Genomic DNA, 15026 nt, shown 5'->3' with positions numbered 1-15026 from the left:
AAATTTCAAAAGCATTTGTCTGAAGAGCCTTTACTTCACAATTTAATACAGCAAAGGTAATTACTTTCTGAGGAAAACAAGTGGAGACACCATGCATTGTGTGACTTAAAGTGCCTTTAGGTCTGAGTCAGAGGTGGTAAATGGGGGAAGACAATGCTCGGGACAATAACCCGTACAGCTCACAGAGCGAGTTTCTTCTCCGGTCAGTAACTTAGAGAAAAGAAAAATGAACCAAAAGTTTTAATAAACAAGAACTTGTTTCCAGAGTATTAAAAAACAAACTTTAGTGACCATGAGGTAGCTACAAGTTACCTATGTAGATTTCTTTTCTTATTCTCCCTAATCCAGCTACTCTGCATTAACACTGAAAGGCTTTGTCCAACATAGATCCTAGGCTCATCTGAAGTCTGCTGATTCATGGCTCAGCTTTTACCTAAATCACCAGGTCCCCAGTGATGTTACAAAAGCTGGTGGCTGTTAAGTCTGAATCACTAGAAAATATTAATCTTTCAGTCCTAGAGTCAACTCTATAGTCAGTAAAACTTAAGAACACGTGGAAAACATTTTATATTTTATATAAGTTTTCCAAACACAAGTTTATACTGCATCACAAATGCCTGATGTTTGCTCACCCCCAACTATTACTCATCACTTTCTCTCCAGGATGAATTCTGTTACAGTCAGTATAGAATCAATGTCTTTTGGCAGATTTATCACATGCATTTTTCTTATATGGTTTTTCTCAATAATGAGTCTTCTGATGGTTGGCAAGAGATGAACTTTGACTGAATGATTTCCCACAGGCTTTGCATTTATAAGGCTTTTCTCCCGTATGAATTCTCATATGTGTCATTAGTGATGAACTCTGTCTGAAGGCTTTCTCACATACTTTACAGTTAAATGGTTTTTTCTCCAGTGTGAATTCTCTGGTGCTGAATAAGGGCTGAGCTTTGGTTGAAGGCTTTTTCACAGTCATTGCATTTGTAAGGTTTCTCACCAGTGTGGATTTTTCGATGAGTGTTGACTGCTGAGTGGGAACTGAAAGCTTTTCCACATTCCTTACAATGATAAGGTTTCTCGCCTGTGTGGATTCGGTGATGGATATTAAGTCGTGAGATCCAGGAAAAGGCCTTCCCACATTCATCGCACTTGTATGGCTTTTCTCCAGTATGGATTCTTTGATGTTGGATGAGTGCTGAGCTTTGGCTGAAGGCTTTCCCACATTCCTTGCACGCATATGGTTTCTCTCCAGTGTGAATTCTCTGATGTATAATCAAGGCTGAGTGGTAACTGAACACTTTGCCACACATATCACAATGAAAAGGCTTCTCTCCAGTATGAATACGGTGGTGTCTGCTGAGCCGTGATATTGATGTAAAGGCTTTCCCACACTGGCTACATTCATACGGTTTCTCCCCAGTATGAATTCTATGATGCTGAATAAGAGATGAACATTGACTAAAGGCTCTCCCACACTCATTACACTTATACGGCTTTTCTCCAGTGTGGATCCGTCGGTGATTGTTAAGGGATGAGCTGCCTTTGAAGGTTTTGCCACATTCCTTACATTTATAGGGTCTCTCTCCAGTATGCATCCTCTGATGCCCAATGAGAGAGGTAGTAAAGCTGAAAGCCTTCCCACATTCGCTGCATGTGTACGGCTTTTCTCCAGTATGGACTCTCAGGTGCTGGGTTAGGGATGAGCTTTGGCTGAAGGCTTTCCGGCATTCCTTACATTTGTAGAGCTTCTCTCCAGTATGGATCCTCTGATGTTTGCTCAGGGAAGAACTGTGGAGAAAGACTTTTCCACAGCTGCTACATTTATAACCCTTTCGCATTGTGTTGAATCCCAGTTGTTTAAACAGAACTGAGTCCTGCTGTGAGCGGGGCTTTCTTCCTCTGGAGACAACTCCAAGTTTTCTAGGAAATGGAGACTTCATACCCGGCTTTCTCACGAGGTCAGGACCCTTAAAGGCCCTCTCTTGTATGTAGTCTTTTCTAATGGAAAGCAGCATTTTGCTGCAAAGCTTGTTCTTTTTGCCTTGTTGGTCCTCCAGCTGTTCCTCATTTACATATGTTCTTCCCAATATGAAGTCAAGAAAATCATCAACTCTGTGGTTTTTCAAGACTTCCTTATTTTCTCCTTTGGAAACTATGGGTTCAAACAAGCTCTTCCATCCTAAATTAAACAAAATGTAAGTGACTCTTGCACTGGGAAGAAAGGAAAATAACGAAATCCATGAACACAGCTAACACAGCCAAACTCAGAATCTCAGGAAAGGTTAGAAACAAGGCAAAGGAAAAGAAATAGGAGGGTAGACATGTCTGAAAGGAAGGGTCTGAAGAAATGTGTGTGTGTGTGTGTGTGTGTGTGTGTCTCGGAGCGGGGGCGGGGGGGGGGGGGGTTGCTGAGGCCATCAGATGGCAGCTCTTCCAATAGGAGGAGGTGCCAGTCTTGGTTTAGCAACGAAGGCTGCATCATCAGGTGTTTCTGAGCAGAGCTTATGTAACTTTTCAGTTTCGTCACCCAGATCAGGTGCCAGTATATTCAGGTAAATCTCAAAAGAAAGCTTTAGAGAGGAAGAGGAGGGAGGGAAGGAGGAAGGGAGGAGGAAGGAGGGAAGGAGAGAGGAAAGAGGAGGGAGGGAAGAAGAGGTGCCTCTGCCCTCAGGGGCTCTGTGAAACAGTTTTAGTTTCAACAGTGCCACTCTGGCCCTTGTCAGAGTGCTAATGTTGTAATGAGTGTTCTCTCAATAGACAGTGCAAAGGCCAAGGCTCTGGGAATTACAGGCAATAGCAAGGCAAGGGCTGATTCTCACAGGCTTCCATTCAATAGCCAAGAGACCAAATTGCTAACGAAGTAACTAGGGCCTTATGAGAACTGTATAAGAACACACAAAACCAAAGCATTATGCAGTGGGGATAACTACACTGATACTGAGTGATAAGAAGATGAAGTTGAAGATAAAAGTCTAGGGCCCAAGATGGCAGGATGGGTAAAGGTGCATGCTTGCCAAGTCTGACAACTTGAGTTCAATCCCTGGGACTCAAATGGTAGAAGGAGAGCACTGATTCCTGAGAGCAGTCCCCTGAGTTTCACACTCAAGCTGTGGTTTATCCCCCACCCCCTCGTGCACAATATAAATAAACCAATGTAAATAAAATCTAAAATCTAAGTAAGAGCCAGGATACTTAGGATACACTATAAGAAATGAAATGATTGATTCAAAAGAAATGAATATATTTTATAAAGGAGCTTTCATCTTCTTGATTATAAAAGAGGTCACCTGTACAGAAAACAGGAGAAATAGAATCAGGCTGGGACTTGTTATCAGCATTTATTGCTCAAAGACAGTAGAGTGGAGCCACGTGTGGACACTGCTGATAGGGACCAAGACATCTAATGCCGGAATTCTACCCCAAAGCCTATTGCCAAAAGAAAGAAGAACGAGCCGGGTGGTGGTGGCGCACACCTTTAATCCCAGCACTCGGGAGGCAGAGCCAGGCGGATCTCTGTGAGTTCGAGGCCAGCCTGGACTACAGAGTGAGTTCCAGGAAAGGCGCAAAGCTACACAGAGAAACCCTGTCTCGAAAAACCGAAAAAAAAAAAAAAAAAAAAGAAAGAAAGAAGAACGAACTTCGACATATACATGTATTGTACACATAAATTCTAAAAAATTATTCATGGACAATATCCTCATCAAAACAAATGAAAATCTGAAGATAGGTCATGAATGGCAACCCAAAATGCAACTAATTCAGAATACCCAGCTACTGCCAGAGAGAAGTGAATTCTGGGTAAGTAGCAGGGTCCAAGAGAATCATCCTCTGAGCCAGAAACAAAGACAAAATGCAAAGCAGAACAGAAAGTGGGCACTAGTGATGTGGCCATCAGAGTCAAACTCGGCAAAGATATCAGGGACAAAGATCTGCTGTACATGGCTTAGGAATTAATTGTCCCAGTGACAAACAGCCTGATGAACAGCTACAAACCTGCTGAAATTCTATAGCTGTCACCATATTGGCACACCTAGTTTCTCTCATGTATTTGCACATGTACACATTCTTCTGTTGTTTTTCATTAACAATGGATACTGAGTCATAAAGTCAAAGCAGAAGCCCAAGACAGTATGGCAATACATTATTATGAAAATTCATAAAGTCTGGAACTTTTATTGGACCTCACAGCCAGAATTAATAACATACCTTGAGATTACTTAAGATTCAAGACTGCCTTCCTACTATGTACTCAGCCTGTTTATTTGACTGCCTTTATCAGAGCAATGTAACAACCATCCTTACTTGCCTTGGATTTCCCATGTAACCAACTTTTAGAACCTAAGCTAATGGAGAATTGTAATCTAATTCCATGCCCCCGACCTAGAGAGCAATGCATGTGTGTATGTATGCATGATGTGGTAGTCACTTGTGGAAAGCAAAAACTATGTTGAAAAGCAACATTATAAAAAGAGTATCTCTGTAAATGTTGGAAGCAGCATTCAGACATTACTTGATAGCATTTGTTTGTTATCTGGGTCAGTTGGAGTAAGAAAAGTTTCATCCCTTGTAAAAATCTGTTAAAGATTGTTGTAAAATTTCCCTCATTCTTTCTCCGTATTCCTGTGACATTCAATAAATACAGAGCAAAAGCCCTTTGTTGGGGACACACACGGGCACAGGGACAGACTCCTAAGACAGCATTCAGGAAGGCACAGATTTAGATTCATGCAATAGAGAGATGGAAGACACGGGGAGAAAGAAGCAGAAAATTTAAATCTGGGCTTGTTCCTGTTAACTATTCCAAGGGGAAGTGCTCTGACTTATTTTCCTTAATGTGACACCAACACATTCTGGATACTCTGAGTTATCACTGGTGCACTGAAGTGAAAGAGATGCACTACAGTCATGAAAGTTATGTTCAAGCCATAAAGTAGTACAGGTTATTAGTGCAGTAAAAGGGAAGGGTAGAAGAATCGAGACCGACAGACATTTACTGCACATTACACTGTAGCACATGCTATTGAATGACAAATGCACTTGACAAAGTGCAATCTGTGCTTGGGGAATTCACCTCTCCCTCTGAACCTGATGGACAAGATGACCAGAAACAAAGAAGGGAGACATGTCCTTCCCAGCAATCTCCATGTGCTGCCACATCAAAGGAGGTCCCTGGCCAGTGTCTTCTGAGCATAATCCCCTTATTGTGCCCAGGCAGGTAAGAAATGCCAAGTTCAAGTTCTGATCCCTCTGCCACTTACCTAAGTATACACCTCGAAGCATTCCACTTTCCACCACCTGGAAGTCTTCTGCTTGCTCTAACTGAGAGATGACCTTTGGCTTGGAAAACAGAATACCTGAGTACATGCATACACGAACAAGAAGACATGAGTGGCCATATTAGCATAGAGGTCCAGGCCAAGCAGACCCCGAGGTCGGGGCTCAGTGCAGAGGAAGAGAAGTTTTGTTTAGAAAGCAGCCTAAAGCTGGGCTCCTAGAGGATGTTGAGAGACAGCCTCAGGATGTGAGTCAGGGCTCTGGTTCGGCACTTCTTTTGGTTGGATGGCTTAGGGGACCCACCACAACAGAGCTGGGTTTGGGGAGACAGGAAAAACACAAGAGAAGGTGCCCTTTATTTAACTCAGCCATATTCAGATGTCTCAGAACAGCCAAGGGGAAAAACAGCCATGTCTGAGCCCATCCACAGGCCAAACCTAGCCAAGCCCTTCACACGTCCTACCAGGCAGAGGGTAGAGATCATGTATTTCCATGTCAGAATATGCACCCCAATAAACCCCTTACCCAGTGAGGCCAGGCTGCTGTAGTTCTCCAGCATCACCTCCCGGTACAGGCTTCTCTGTGCAGAGTCCAGATGCAACCACTCATCCTGGCTGAAGAACACGGCCACATCCCTGAACGTCACAGGCTCCTGGAACAGCAAACCCCTTCCTGCTCATCCCAGACCATGCCCACAGAGAGCATGAGTGAGAAGCAACTCTGTGAGGGTTTTGAGTGTCTCAAGCCAAGCAAGCATTTCAGGACAACAGCTTCATTAACCAGCATGTATTCAGGAGGTTCCTACAATAAGTGACTCACTGTGCCCTAAGAACGTGCAAACACAGCACCCTACAAGAGAGCACCTGACATCACAAAACAAGATCAGGAAGACAGAACAGAACTCCAGACTAAGAAAGGTATTAGTCTTCGAAAGGAGATGGCGTGGTGGTTTCCAGGTTTCTGATACTCTACAAAATTATGGGGCTGGGCATCCGTGTACAACACCGGCGGTCCTTCTAGAGTGGAAATGCTAGGCGTTCGCTTTTTCTTTGCCAAGCCAGAGGCACATCTCCACAACCCCAAGCTGGTCACAAAGCTTAGCATCTTCCTGCTCTGAAAGGGCAAAAGTAAATTTAAAGAGGAGTGGTTTGACTTTCCTCCCTGGAAATGAAGGAAGAGGCAGTCCTACTTCTGTTTCTTGGCAGCACTAGGAATCGAACCCAGAGCCCTGAGCATGCTAGGCAAGTGCTCATCTATAAGCAACATCCCCAGCCCCTACTCCTTTTCTTTCAGAATCTCTGTCCTTTTCAGGTGTATATGAGTGTGTGTGTGTGTGTGTGTGTGTGTGTGTGTGTGTGTGTGTATCTATATATGCACCCAAGTGTGTTGAAACCAGAAGTCAACCTCAGGTGTCAAACCCCTCAGTATGCTATCCATCTTGTTTTTGAGACGGGGCCTCTCCCTGGCCTAGCCCTCATTGACTCACTAGGCCAGTGAACCCCAGGGATCCACCTGCCTCTCCAGGGCTGGGATGACTAACAACATACCACTGCTCCTGGCTTTTTTACTTGAGTTCTATGTATTGCATCAAACTAATGTCCTCAGACTTGTGTAGCAAATATATTACTAATTAAGCCATCTCCCCAGAGAGTTTGTGAATCTTCTTACTGGCTAAGTCATTTGCCAGTCTCAACTCAGAAAAGCTCCCCCTAAGAGACTGGTACCCATGCCTTTCTTTAAGCAGAATCATGGCAGAAGTTAATATAATAGCCTTTAGACTATGAAGACAAAAACTCCCTGGGTTCCTTACAAAATAAAACAAGCTCAGCCAATCAAGCACCAAAGGAGCATGGCTTGCATCACCAGGAACTCTGCATGGGGACAAGTCTAAATAAACAAAGCTTGAACCTATGGGTTTCTGTGCTCTGCTTCTACATTTATGCCATGTAATCTTTTCCTTCTGTGCCTTTGGATGCAGCCCAGATCCACTTCTCGTCATCAGGCAGAAGTTAAATATGAGTATGAAGGTAGGGGCTGGTGTGGGAACAAAAGATCTATTGTTTAAGCTTAGCTTTATGGCCAAAGGATACTGGAGCTGATGAGCATCGAAGAGACAAGTGAGGATGAAACCAGTCCTACAATCTGGTCATAAGACCTCAAGTTAACATACACCGGGGAGGCAGGGGTGATACACTTTCCACCAGTCAAAGGCGTTAAGTGGGAAAGATATTAAAAACTGTAGCTGACACCCTATGAGCTGATTCCATCTCTCAGACAGCTACTCTGCCCGTGCAAGTAAGTTCCTGCTCTAATAAAGCCTTGCTTGCTGAGGCTCTGTGTGTCTTGCTGACACCTTCTCCAAGAGAATGCAAGAACCAGGGAACTATATAACAGCCTGATAGACTAATGTCTGCTCAATAAGGAAGGGAAGGCAGTTAACTCCTGGTCATTGGCTATGTAACTGATTAATGGAGACAGGAAGAACCTTCCTTCAGGAGTTATAGTCTCACCTTTCAGCAGCTTCTGTTCCTCCTTGGGTTCTGAAGCCCAGAGAGTTCAAGAAAGAATGAAATAGATTTGCCTCTTCTGCAGCCTGAAGGCAGCTCAAAAAAGAAGTGGCCTTTACTCACCTGAACGCGGGCTGGCAGCAACCTCTTGGCCATTTTCCTCCCTCTGTTGCTCCTCCTGAGAAGACACCTGGAGGAAGAGGCTGTGAGATTTACTCAGTCTGACTGCTCTCCAGTTCTCCCTGGGCCAGACCAGGTTAGAAACCACCTGCTGGGCATCTGCACAGCCCAGCCTCCCCAAGCTAGATGGAACCTGGGCATGACCACCAAAAGCCAGAAGCAAGCCAAAAGCACACCTTGTTATGGCCACCAAAGCCAGAAGTAGGCAACAAGCACACCTTGTTATTGGGCCTGTGACCTTTTCACTAGAGATTATGAAGAAAGACAACTGAACCAAGCTATTGAGTTCTTCAGCAAGGTAGAAGGCACCATGGTGTGCAACTCATGAAGGTAAGAGAAGGCATAAATATTCCACCCATTTGCACTTGGACATTGCAAGTGAAAGAAGTGACGGCAGAATGCATACCCTTTTCAGAAGACTAGAAATTAGTCCTCTCATCCTCGTGGGCGTTTGCCTCTGGTCAGAAAAATTACCAAAGTCTCTTAAATTAACAAGAAGACCCCCCCTGCCCCCCCCCTCGAGAACAGCATCACTAGCTAGAATTAAATTTAAATTTTGGAAAAAAAGGGGCTGGAGGTGCAGCTCATGTAAGAGCGCTTAATATTAACCAGTCCTAGGTTCCATGCTCAGCATCCTTCCGCTCTTTCCAACAGCAAAACGTTAGAGCAAAGGAACAGAACTTCACCAAAAAAGAATACAGACTGTGGGATTCACTCTAAGACACTGTCCAACACCGAAGACAGACAGAAACGAATAAACAAAGTTTCAGCTCGGGGATGGCAAGCCTGCAGGCGCTGTGCTCAAGGCCACCCTGATGCGCAAACCTGAAGCCGTCCGCTTCCTTGACCGCTATTCCGGCCCGCGGATCCGGAGCGACCTGGAGTAAGGGCGAACGGCCTGCACCTGCCACCGAGGCCTTTGCGTGCTCCCGCCCGGCTCGCAGCTCCACCCCGCGGGCTCCCAGCTACGCCCGCTCTGCCTGCAAGCTTAGTAAGCCCAACATCCAGCGAGGGAACCCTACTGGGCTCAACTGCGCGCGCGCGCCAGCCACCTGATTTCCAAAACGGACTACATTTCCCAGAAGGCACCGCGACACCCTTACTGTGCCGCAGTGGGAGATAGGCGCCTAAGGGCTGAACATCAGCCTCGACCTCCCAGGCTTTTATCACGCTTTATTCATAACTACAATGGTAATACTACTAAAAAGGGCAAAATGAATGTGCATTAAAAATGTACAAGAATAAGGCCCTGGCTGCTTAGTTTCGGATGGTGAGAGGAAAAAAATCATTTTTTTAAATAGAAAATGATGCTTTTTGTAGCCTACAAAAGGAACAATATATACAATTTTTCATTGTTGGCTCATACTTGAAGCAAACATTAAGCAAATAAACTGCTATATTAGCTATTACTGCCACTGGAAGCCCAGATTTTCAGGGAAAGCAAAAAAGGTAGAACTAAAATCTATTCATTATTTGAATTGGAAATTTTTAGCTCTTTTTACAAAACTTTGATTCTGTCTTTGTCCACTGTAAAGAATGACAATTCAACTGCAATTAGATATAAAGTATGTTCTCTAGATAGCAATTAACACAATCTTTTTTAAGTCGGTCCTTAAAGAAGTCCACAGCACGGGACCCATAAGATAAGAACAGCCCCTGGAAGGAAGAAAGTCAGCTAAAGGCTGTATTAGTTTCCCAGGAATCAACATGAAGAAATTCTGCTGAACCAAGGTGGAAGGATTTCATCACCAGAAGACCGCAAAGGTTTGAAAGTCAGCAAACACCGTAAGACTCTGCCTTACTTCTGTTCCTGTCGAAGTATGCCAGGAGTGGAGCTACCCAGATCCAAACAAATGCCAACCCACCAACAAAGCATTCAACATACACACTAAAACATACCACTTTAGCATAAGGATTATTTTGGCTCCATGCTGGGTGTGGGCCTTTCTGTAGGCTTTTAGTAGATAGTTTTGTCAAGCTAAAGAAGATCCCCAGATGGCTAAACTTTTAAATCATGAATGAACAGTAGATAGGACCAAATGCTTTTTCTGCATCCATTTAGATAATCATGTTTTTGCCTTTAATCTGTTAATGTAGTGAATTACAGAAATACATTTCCTAAATCGTTAATCCACTAAAGCACATCTCTGGGACAAACAAGACTGGCTGTGACAGGTTTGTCTCTGTCAATTTGTAAATGTCGGGCTGGGTCTTTCTGTCTCTCTGCTTCTTAGTTTGACCTGAATGTTTTTTTTTAAATTTTTTATTCTACCTATGTATTAATTTCATGATGCGTGTTGTCATCTCCAATGTGTGGTATTTTGTGAACAGAGAAATTCCTTTGTAACACAGTTGAGTATTATGAGTTAGTTTGGTGTTCCATGGAAGGCTTCACATGAATATTTTCTATTCTGAGTGAGAGGATGTTGTTGGTTGTTTTTACTCTGTTACTCTTTGGGGGCCTGTCACCCAGCTCCCAAATAAATCACACATAGAGGCTTATTACTTACAAATGCCTGGCCTTAGCTTGGCTTATTTCTAGCCAGCTTTTCTTAAATTACCCCATCTATCTTCTGCCTTGGGGCTTTTCCCTTTTCTTCTGTAATCTTACTTTTACTCTTACTCGCTGGGTGACTGGGTGGCTGGGTGGCTAGCTCCTTCTTCTCACTCCTTGATCTCTCTTGCTCCCCCAGATTTCTCCTCCTCTTTTACTCTCTCTGCCTGCCAGCCCCGCCTATCCTTTCTCCTGCCTTTCTATTGGCCGTTCAGCTCTTTATTAGACCAATCAGGTGTTTCAGACAGTCAAAGTAACACTGCTTCACAGAGTTAAATAAATGCAACACAGACGAGTGCAACACACCTTTGTATCATTAAAGCAAATGTTCTACAGCCTAAACAAATGTAACACATCTTAAAATAACATTCCACAACAAGAGGACCTCCATGGGTGAGCTGACACAGACAGACAGCAGTACAACCTGAGAAAGGAGAGCTGTGCTTGGTGTCCCTTTGCCTCCTCTCGCCTCAGCTCACTGCGTCTGCCTGTTCTCTGAAAAATGCCGTGGCCCTTTTCATTTTTTTTCCTGCCGTGCTGAGGAACCCAAGGCCTTGTGCATGTTAGGCAGGCACTCACTCTATCACTGAGCTAGAGCCCCAGCCTGCTAGATTATTATTTTTTTAATCAAGATCTTGTTTTGCATTAATGTCCTGCTTCCAGATCTGCTTGTGGCTTAGTGGTTTGTTTTAGTTTTATCCCCCTCATATTTGAAGGTGTGTTTCTTCTGGAGTTTCACACATGAATTTTCAGCAAGAACACCTGTTCTTATTTCTTGATATTGTTGTTGTTGTTGTTATTGTGACACTTGTTTTCACCTGTTCTCCAGCTGCTGTTCTTTCTACCTGCCAGATGTGAGCATTGTTTTACTGTACTCTTCATTCAGGTTTCGGCCTACGCATTATCCACCATGGACGCTTCCCGTGTATGCAGCTGGATAGCCACATGCACATGGTTGAAGTTGGACCAACTTCATATTATACTCAAGAATTCCCTCAACATGGATCAGAGATCTAAACGTTAGAGCTAAAATTATAAAGCACTAAAAGCTAAAACATAGGTGGTATCTTGTTAGGGTTTCCATTGCTGTGATCAAACACTGTGACCAAAAGCAACTTGAGGAGGAAAGGGATGACTTCAGCTTCTAACTCTCAGATCACACTCCATCAACGAGAGACGTCAGAGCAGGAACTTGAGGCAGAAACTGATACAGAGGCCATGGAGGAACCGACTTCCTGCTTGGATCCTTGCAGTAGCTCAAACTGCTTTCTTGTAGACCCCAGGACCACCCGCCTGGGGGTGATACCTCCCATAGTGGACTGGGCCCTCCCATATCAAACATTAATCAAGAAAATGCCCCACAGGCCAATCTGGTGGGGACATTTTCTTAATTGAGTTTCCCTCTTCCCAGAGGACTAGGAACTTGTGTCAAGTTGATTAAAAAAAAAAAAAAGAAGAAGAAGAAAAGAAAAAAAACTAGCCAGGACAGATATAAATCTTCATGACCTTGGAATTTCTTGTGAGATCTTAGATGTGATACCAAAAATACAAACAATAAAAGAAAATGTAAATTGGATCTCAACGAAATTAAAATTTTGTGCATTTTGAAGAAAGTAAACAGACAAGCCACAGACTGGAATAAAAATCTTTGCAAGACATATGTCCAAACAAGTCCAAGACGTACAGCTCAACCAGAAGACAGATACCCACACTTAAAAAAGGGCCAACAGATTTGAATAGCCATCTCTTTAAAGGAGATATACAAATAGGCAAATGCACATCAAAGATGCCCAACACCGTTGGCCATTGGGAAAAAGCAAATGGAGAAGGTGAACTTTGGCTTCATGCACACAGGAAAGTGACCCTGGGAAAACTGAAGGTGACAAGTGCCGGGACCCGATGCCCATGGCTGCAGTGGCCATAGACACACTTGCTGAGAAAAGTGAAGTTTGTGCTCGCCTGCTGGCTTTCTCTCTGTTGGTTCTGCCCACATTCAAGGCCGTGTCTTTGGACTGAGCTACTGTCGCACAGGGCAGTCCTTCTGGAAGGACTCTCATAGGCACACCAGCTGTGTGCTTCAGTGATCTTCTAAGGATCTGTCCAGCAGCTCAAGTTAACCATCAAGACTCAGTATCTCAGCCCCGATCTGATAGAGTTCTTGGCCTATGAGAAGAGGCACTGAGAGATGTCCGCACATGTGCACAACAATGGGCCAAAAGAAGGCCATCATCTACAAGCCTGGGGCAGCTCTCACAGCACCTGGCCCATGTGTCACCCTAGTTTCAGACTCATAGCCTGCCATTTGGCCACCAGTCTGTGCCATTTTGTAAGGCAGTGGTGGCACACCCCTTTGGTCCCAGCACGTGGGAGGCTCATGCCTTTAATCCCAGCACAATTGGGAAGTGGAGACAGGAATATAAGGTGGGTGGAGACAGGATCTCACCCCCTTTCTGCCTGAGGATTCATAGAGGTAAGAAGTCTCTAGTGGCAAGACATATGTCCAAACAAGTCCAAGACGCTCTGCTTCTCTGATCTTTCAGGTTATTACCCCGATATTTGACTCTTGGTTTTTATTGATAAGACTAATTAGGATCATGCTTCATACACCCTTGATCAGATGCCGTGCTTTTCAGCATTCTTGTGCTAAAGACAGTGATGGATGGATGCACTGACTCTCCTGCCTACATGTTCTCTGAAAGCGAGAAGGTGAGCAATTCACAGCACTCCTACTCCAGAGATCAGAGCTTTAACACCTCCCATTCATTGCACCCTCAAATGTATGGTCTTAGGTCACTTCTATAAGAAAGACCACCTGGCTGTTAAATGTGTGGAGTAGTTGGTGCACATGTGCTCGAACACATACATGCACGAATGCACATGTGCACACACACACACACACACACACACACACACACACACACACAAATGCTCTGCTTGGACAGTCTTTTGCAGTGTCACCCACTCTGGCCTATCCCCACTAAGCTGGCTTCCACCCCAGAAGAGAGTGAGCCACTTGGCGTGGTAAGAGAATTCAAAGAATGGTGGCATCTTTCTGCTGCTTGCCCTCTCCACCAGCCATGCCCAGACCTCTGCTGCCACCCTAATCCACCCTGACTAATGGAGTGCAATTAGTCCTGGTTCAGGCCCCACTTTGATGAGTGCACTAATCCCGGGAGGCTGGGGCTCAGCATCTGTCTCCAAGATGCCTTTGCATTGAGCTTCAGAGAGCTCAATCCTGTCCTCTGTTGGCAATGATGGGAAAGCGTCTTTGAGCCAAGCCCCTTCACTATGGTCCAACCATGAGATGGAACAGTCGAACACAAGAGCTTCAGCTCCAGAGAGCTGGGAAGCTTTTAGAAATGACCTGGGGGACAACAGCTCAGGGCTCCTGACCCGGATGGGAGCCGCAGGATCAACCAGCCCTGCCCTTCCTCCCTCCAACACCAGTGGGTGGGCTGGTGGTTTCACACCACTATGAATGCAAATCTAGTTGCTGATGTAAGTCAGCTGCATGGCCTTGGGCTGGCAGTCACTCCCTGAGGTGTCTATTTCCCAGTCTGCAGGATGGGAGAATCTCTCTGTAGAGCTTCCGTATGTTTGGTGATGTTGAAGCTCAGCATCCCTCCCTCCCCCCTTACCAAGCCTCATCTTGCACCTGTCCTTCAGATTCACTGGTCTGGCACACTCAGCCTCTGCTCCTGTCATCTGTCACTTACAGGTTTGTCCCAAGAGTTGCCAGGAGAAAGCTGAGGAGGCTCTTAGGCAAGTCCATTCAAAAGGACTAGTGGGCGCTGGTGAGATGGCTCAGCTTGGTTGAAATGTTTTCTGCCAAGCCTCACAACCTGGGTACAATCTCCAGGACCCACATAGTGGAAAGAGAAAACCAACCCCCCTGTACACGTGTGCGCATGCGCATGCTCACACACGAAAAAATACATATAAAATATTAGTTTAAAAGGGAAAAAATTCCAGTGGTCAGAACAGAGAAGGAGAAAGACAGCAAGGGGAGAGGGTGTTCTGGAGACACCTGTGTGCTCTTCCTTCTGCTGTCAGACCCTGACGAATTCAAATTCCCCAGGAGTCACGCTGGGAGAAGCTGAAGACTGAAGCCTGGTGCAGCCCGAGAGGGAGCTTGCCTCGCAGGAAGAGATTTCAGTTTCACAACTTGTCAGACCACTTAGCTGTACGTGTCTCTTTCTTCTTAAACCCAAGTCTCTGAAGATCAACTTGGGGGGTGGGGTCACTGGACCTCTTTGTTTCTCTTCTCTCTGTGGCCAGACACATTATGTAAATCTCTTTTCTCCGATTTTTACTATTATTTGTCTCTTTAATTGGCATATTGAGGATGAGTGGCCAAGCTTATTGGTGTTGCCAGGACCCAGGCTTGTACCCTTGAAACTCCGATAACCAATCTGGGTCAGGCACAATCTAAAGACAGTCTAGGGGAGAAACAGACCCAGGGAGCCAGAGACAGGGAGAGGGAAAGAGAGCCCTTCCTCCACTCACAAGCT

General features: G+C 44.9%; 2 protein-coding genes across 2 annotated transcripts; both read right to left on the bottom strand.

Moving 5' to 3' along the window:
- Positions 1–14: 14 nt before the first annotated feature.
- On the bottom strand, positions 15–7937 carry Znf879 (zinc finger protein 879). Its single transcript, XM_052758021.1, is given in 2 exon segments — positions 15–907; positions 909–7937. Coding segments are annotated over 2 exon segments (1323 nt in total). The 5' UTR covers positions 2016–7937; the 3' UTR covers positions 15–691.
- LOC128122438 (zinc finger protein 879-like) lies at positions 2147–8019 on the bottom strand. Its single transcript, XM_052758022.1, has 4 exons — positions 7905–8019; positions 5800–5926; positions 5259–5337; positions 2147–2179 (listed from the first exon to the last, which is right to left on the bottom strand). The coding sequence occupies exons 1-4, from the start codon at positions 7935–7937 to the stop codon at positions 2161–2163; spliced, it is 258 nt and encodes an 85-aa protein (XP_052613982.1). The 5' UTR covers positions 7938–8019; the 3' UTR covers positions 2147–2160.
- Positions 8020–15026: the final 7007 nt, after the last annotated feature.

The sequence above is a fragment of the Peromyscus californicus genome, unplaced genomic scaffold, assembly GCF_007827085.1.
Source record: "Peromyscus californicus insignis strain IS unplaced genomic scaffold, ASM782708v3 Scaffold_3__1_contigs__length_106647218, whole genome shotgun sequence".
In the NCBI taxonomy this organism is placed as follows: domain Eukaryota; kingdom Metazoa; phylum Chordata; class Mammalia; order Rodentia; family Cricetidae; genus Peromyscus; species Peromyscus californicus.
Note: the sequence above shows the minus strand (reverse complement) of the source record. Positions and strands in the feature narration are given on the sequence as shown.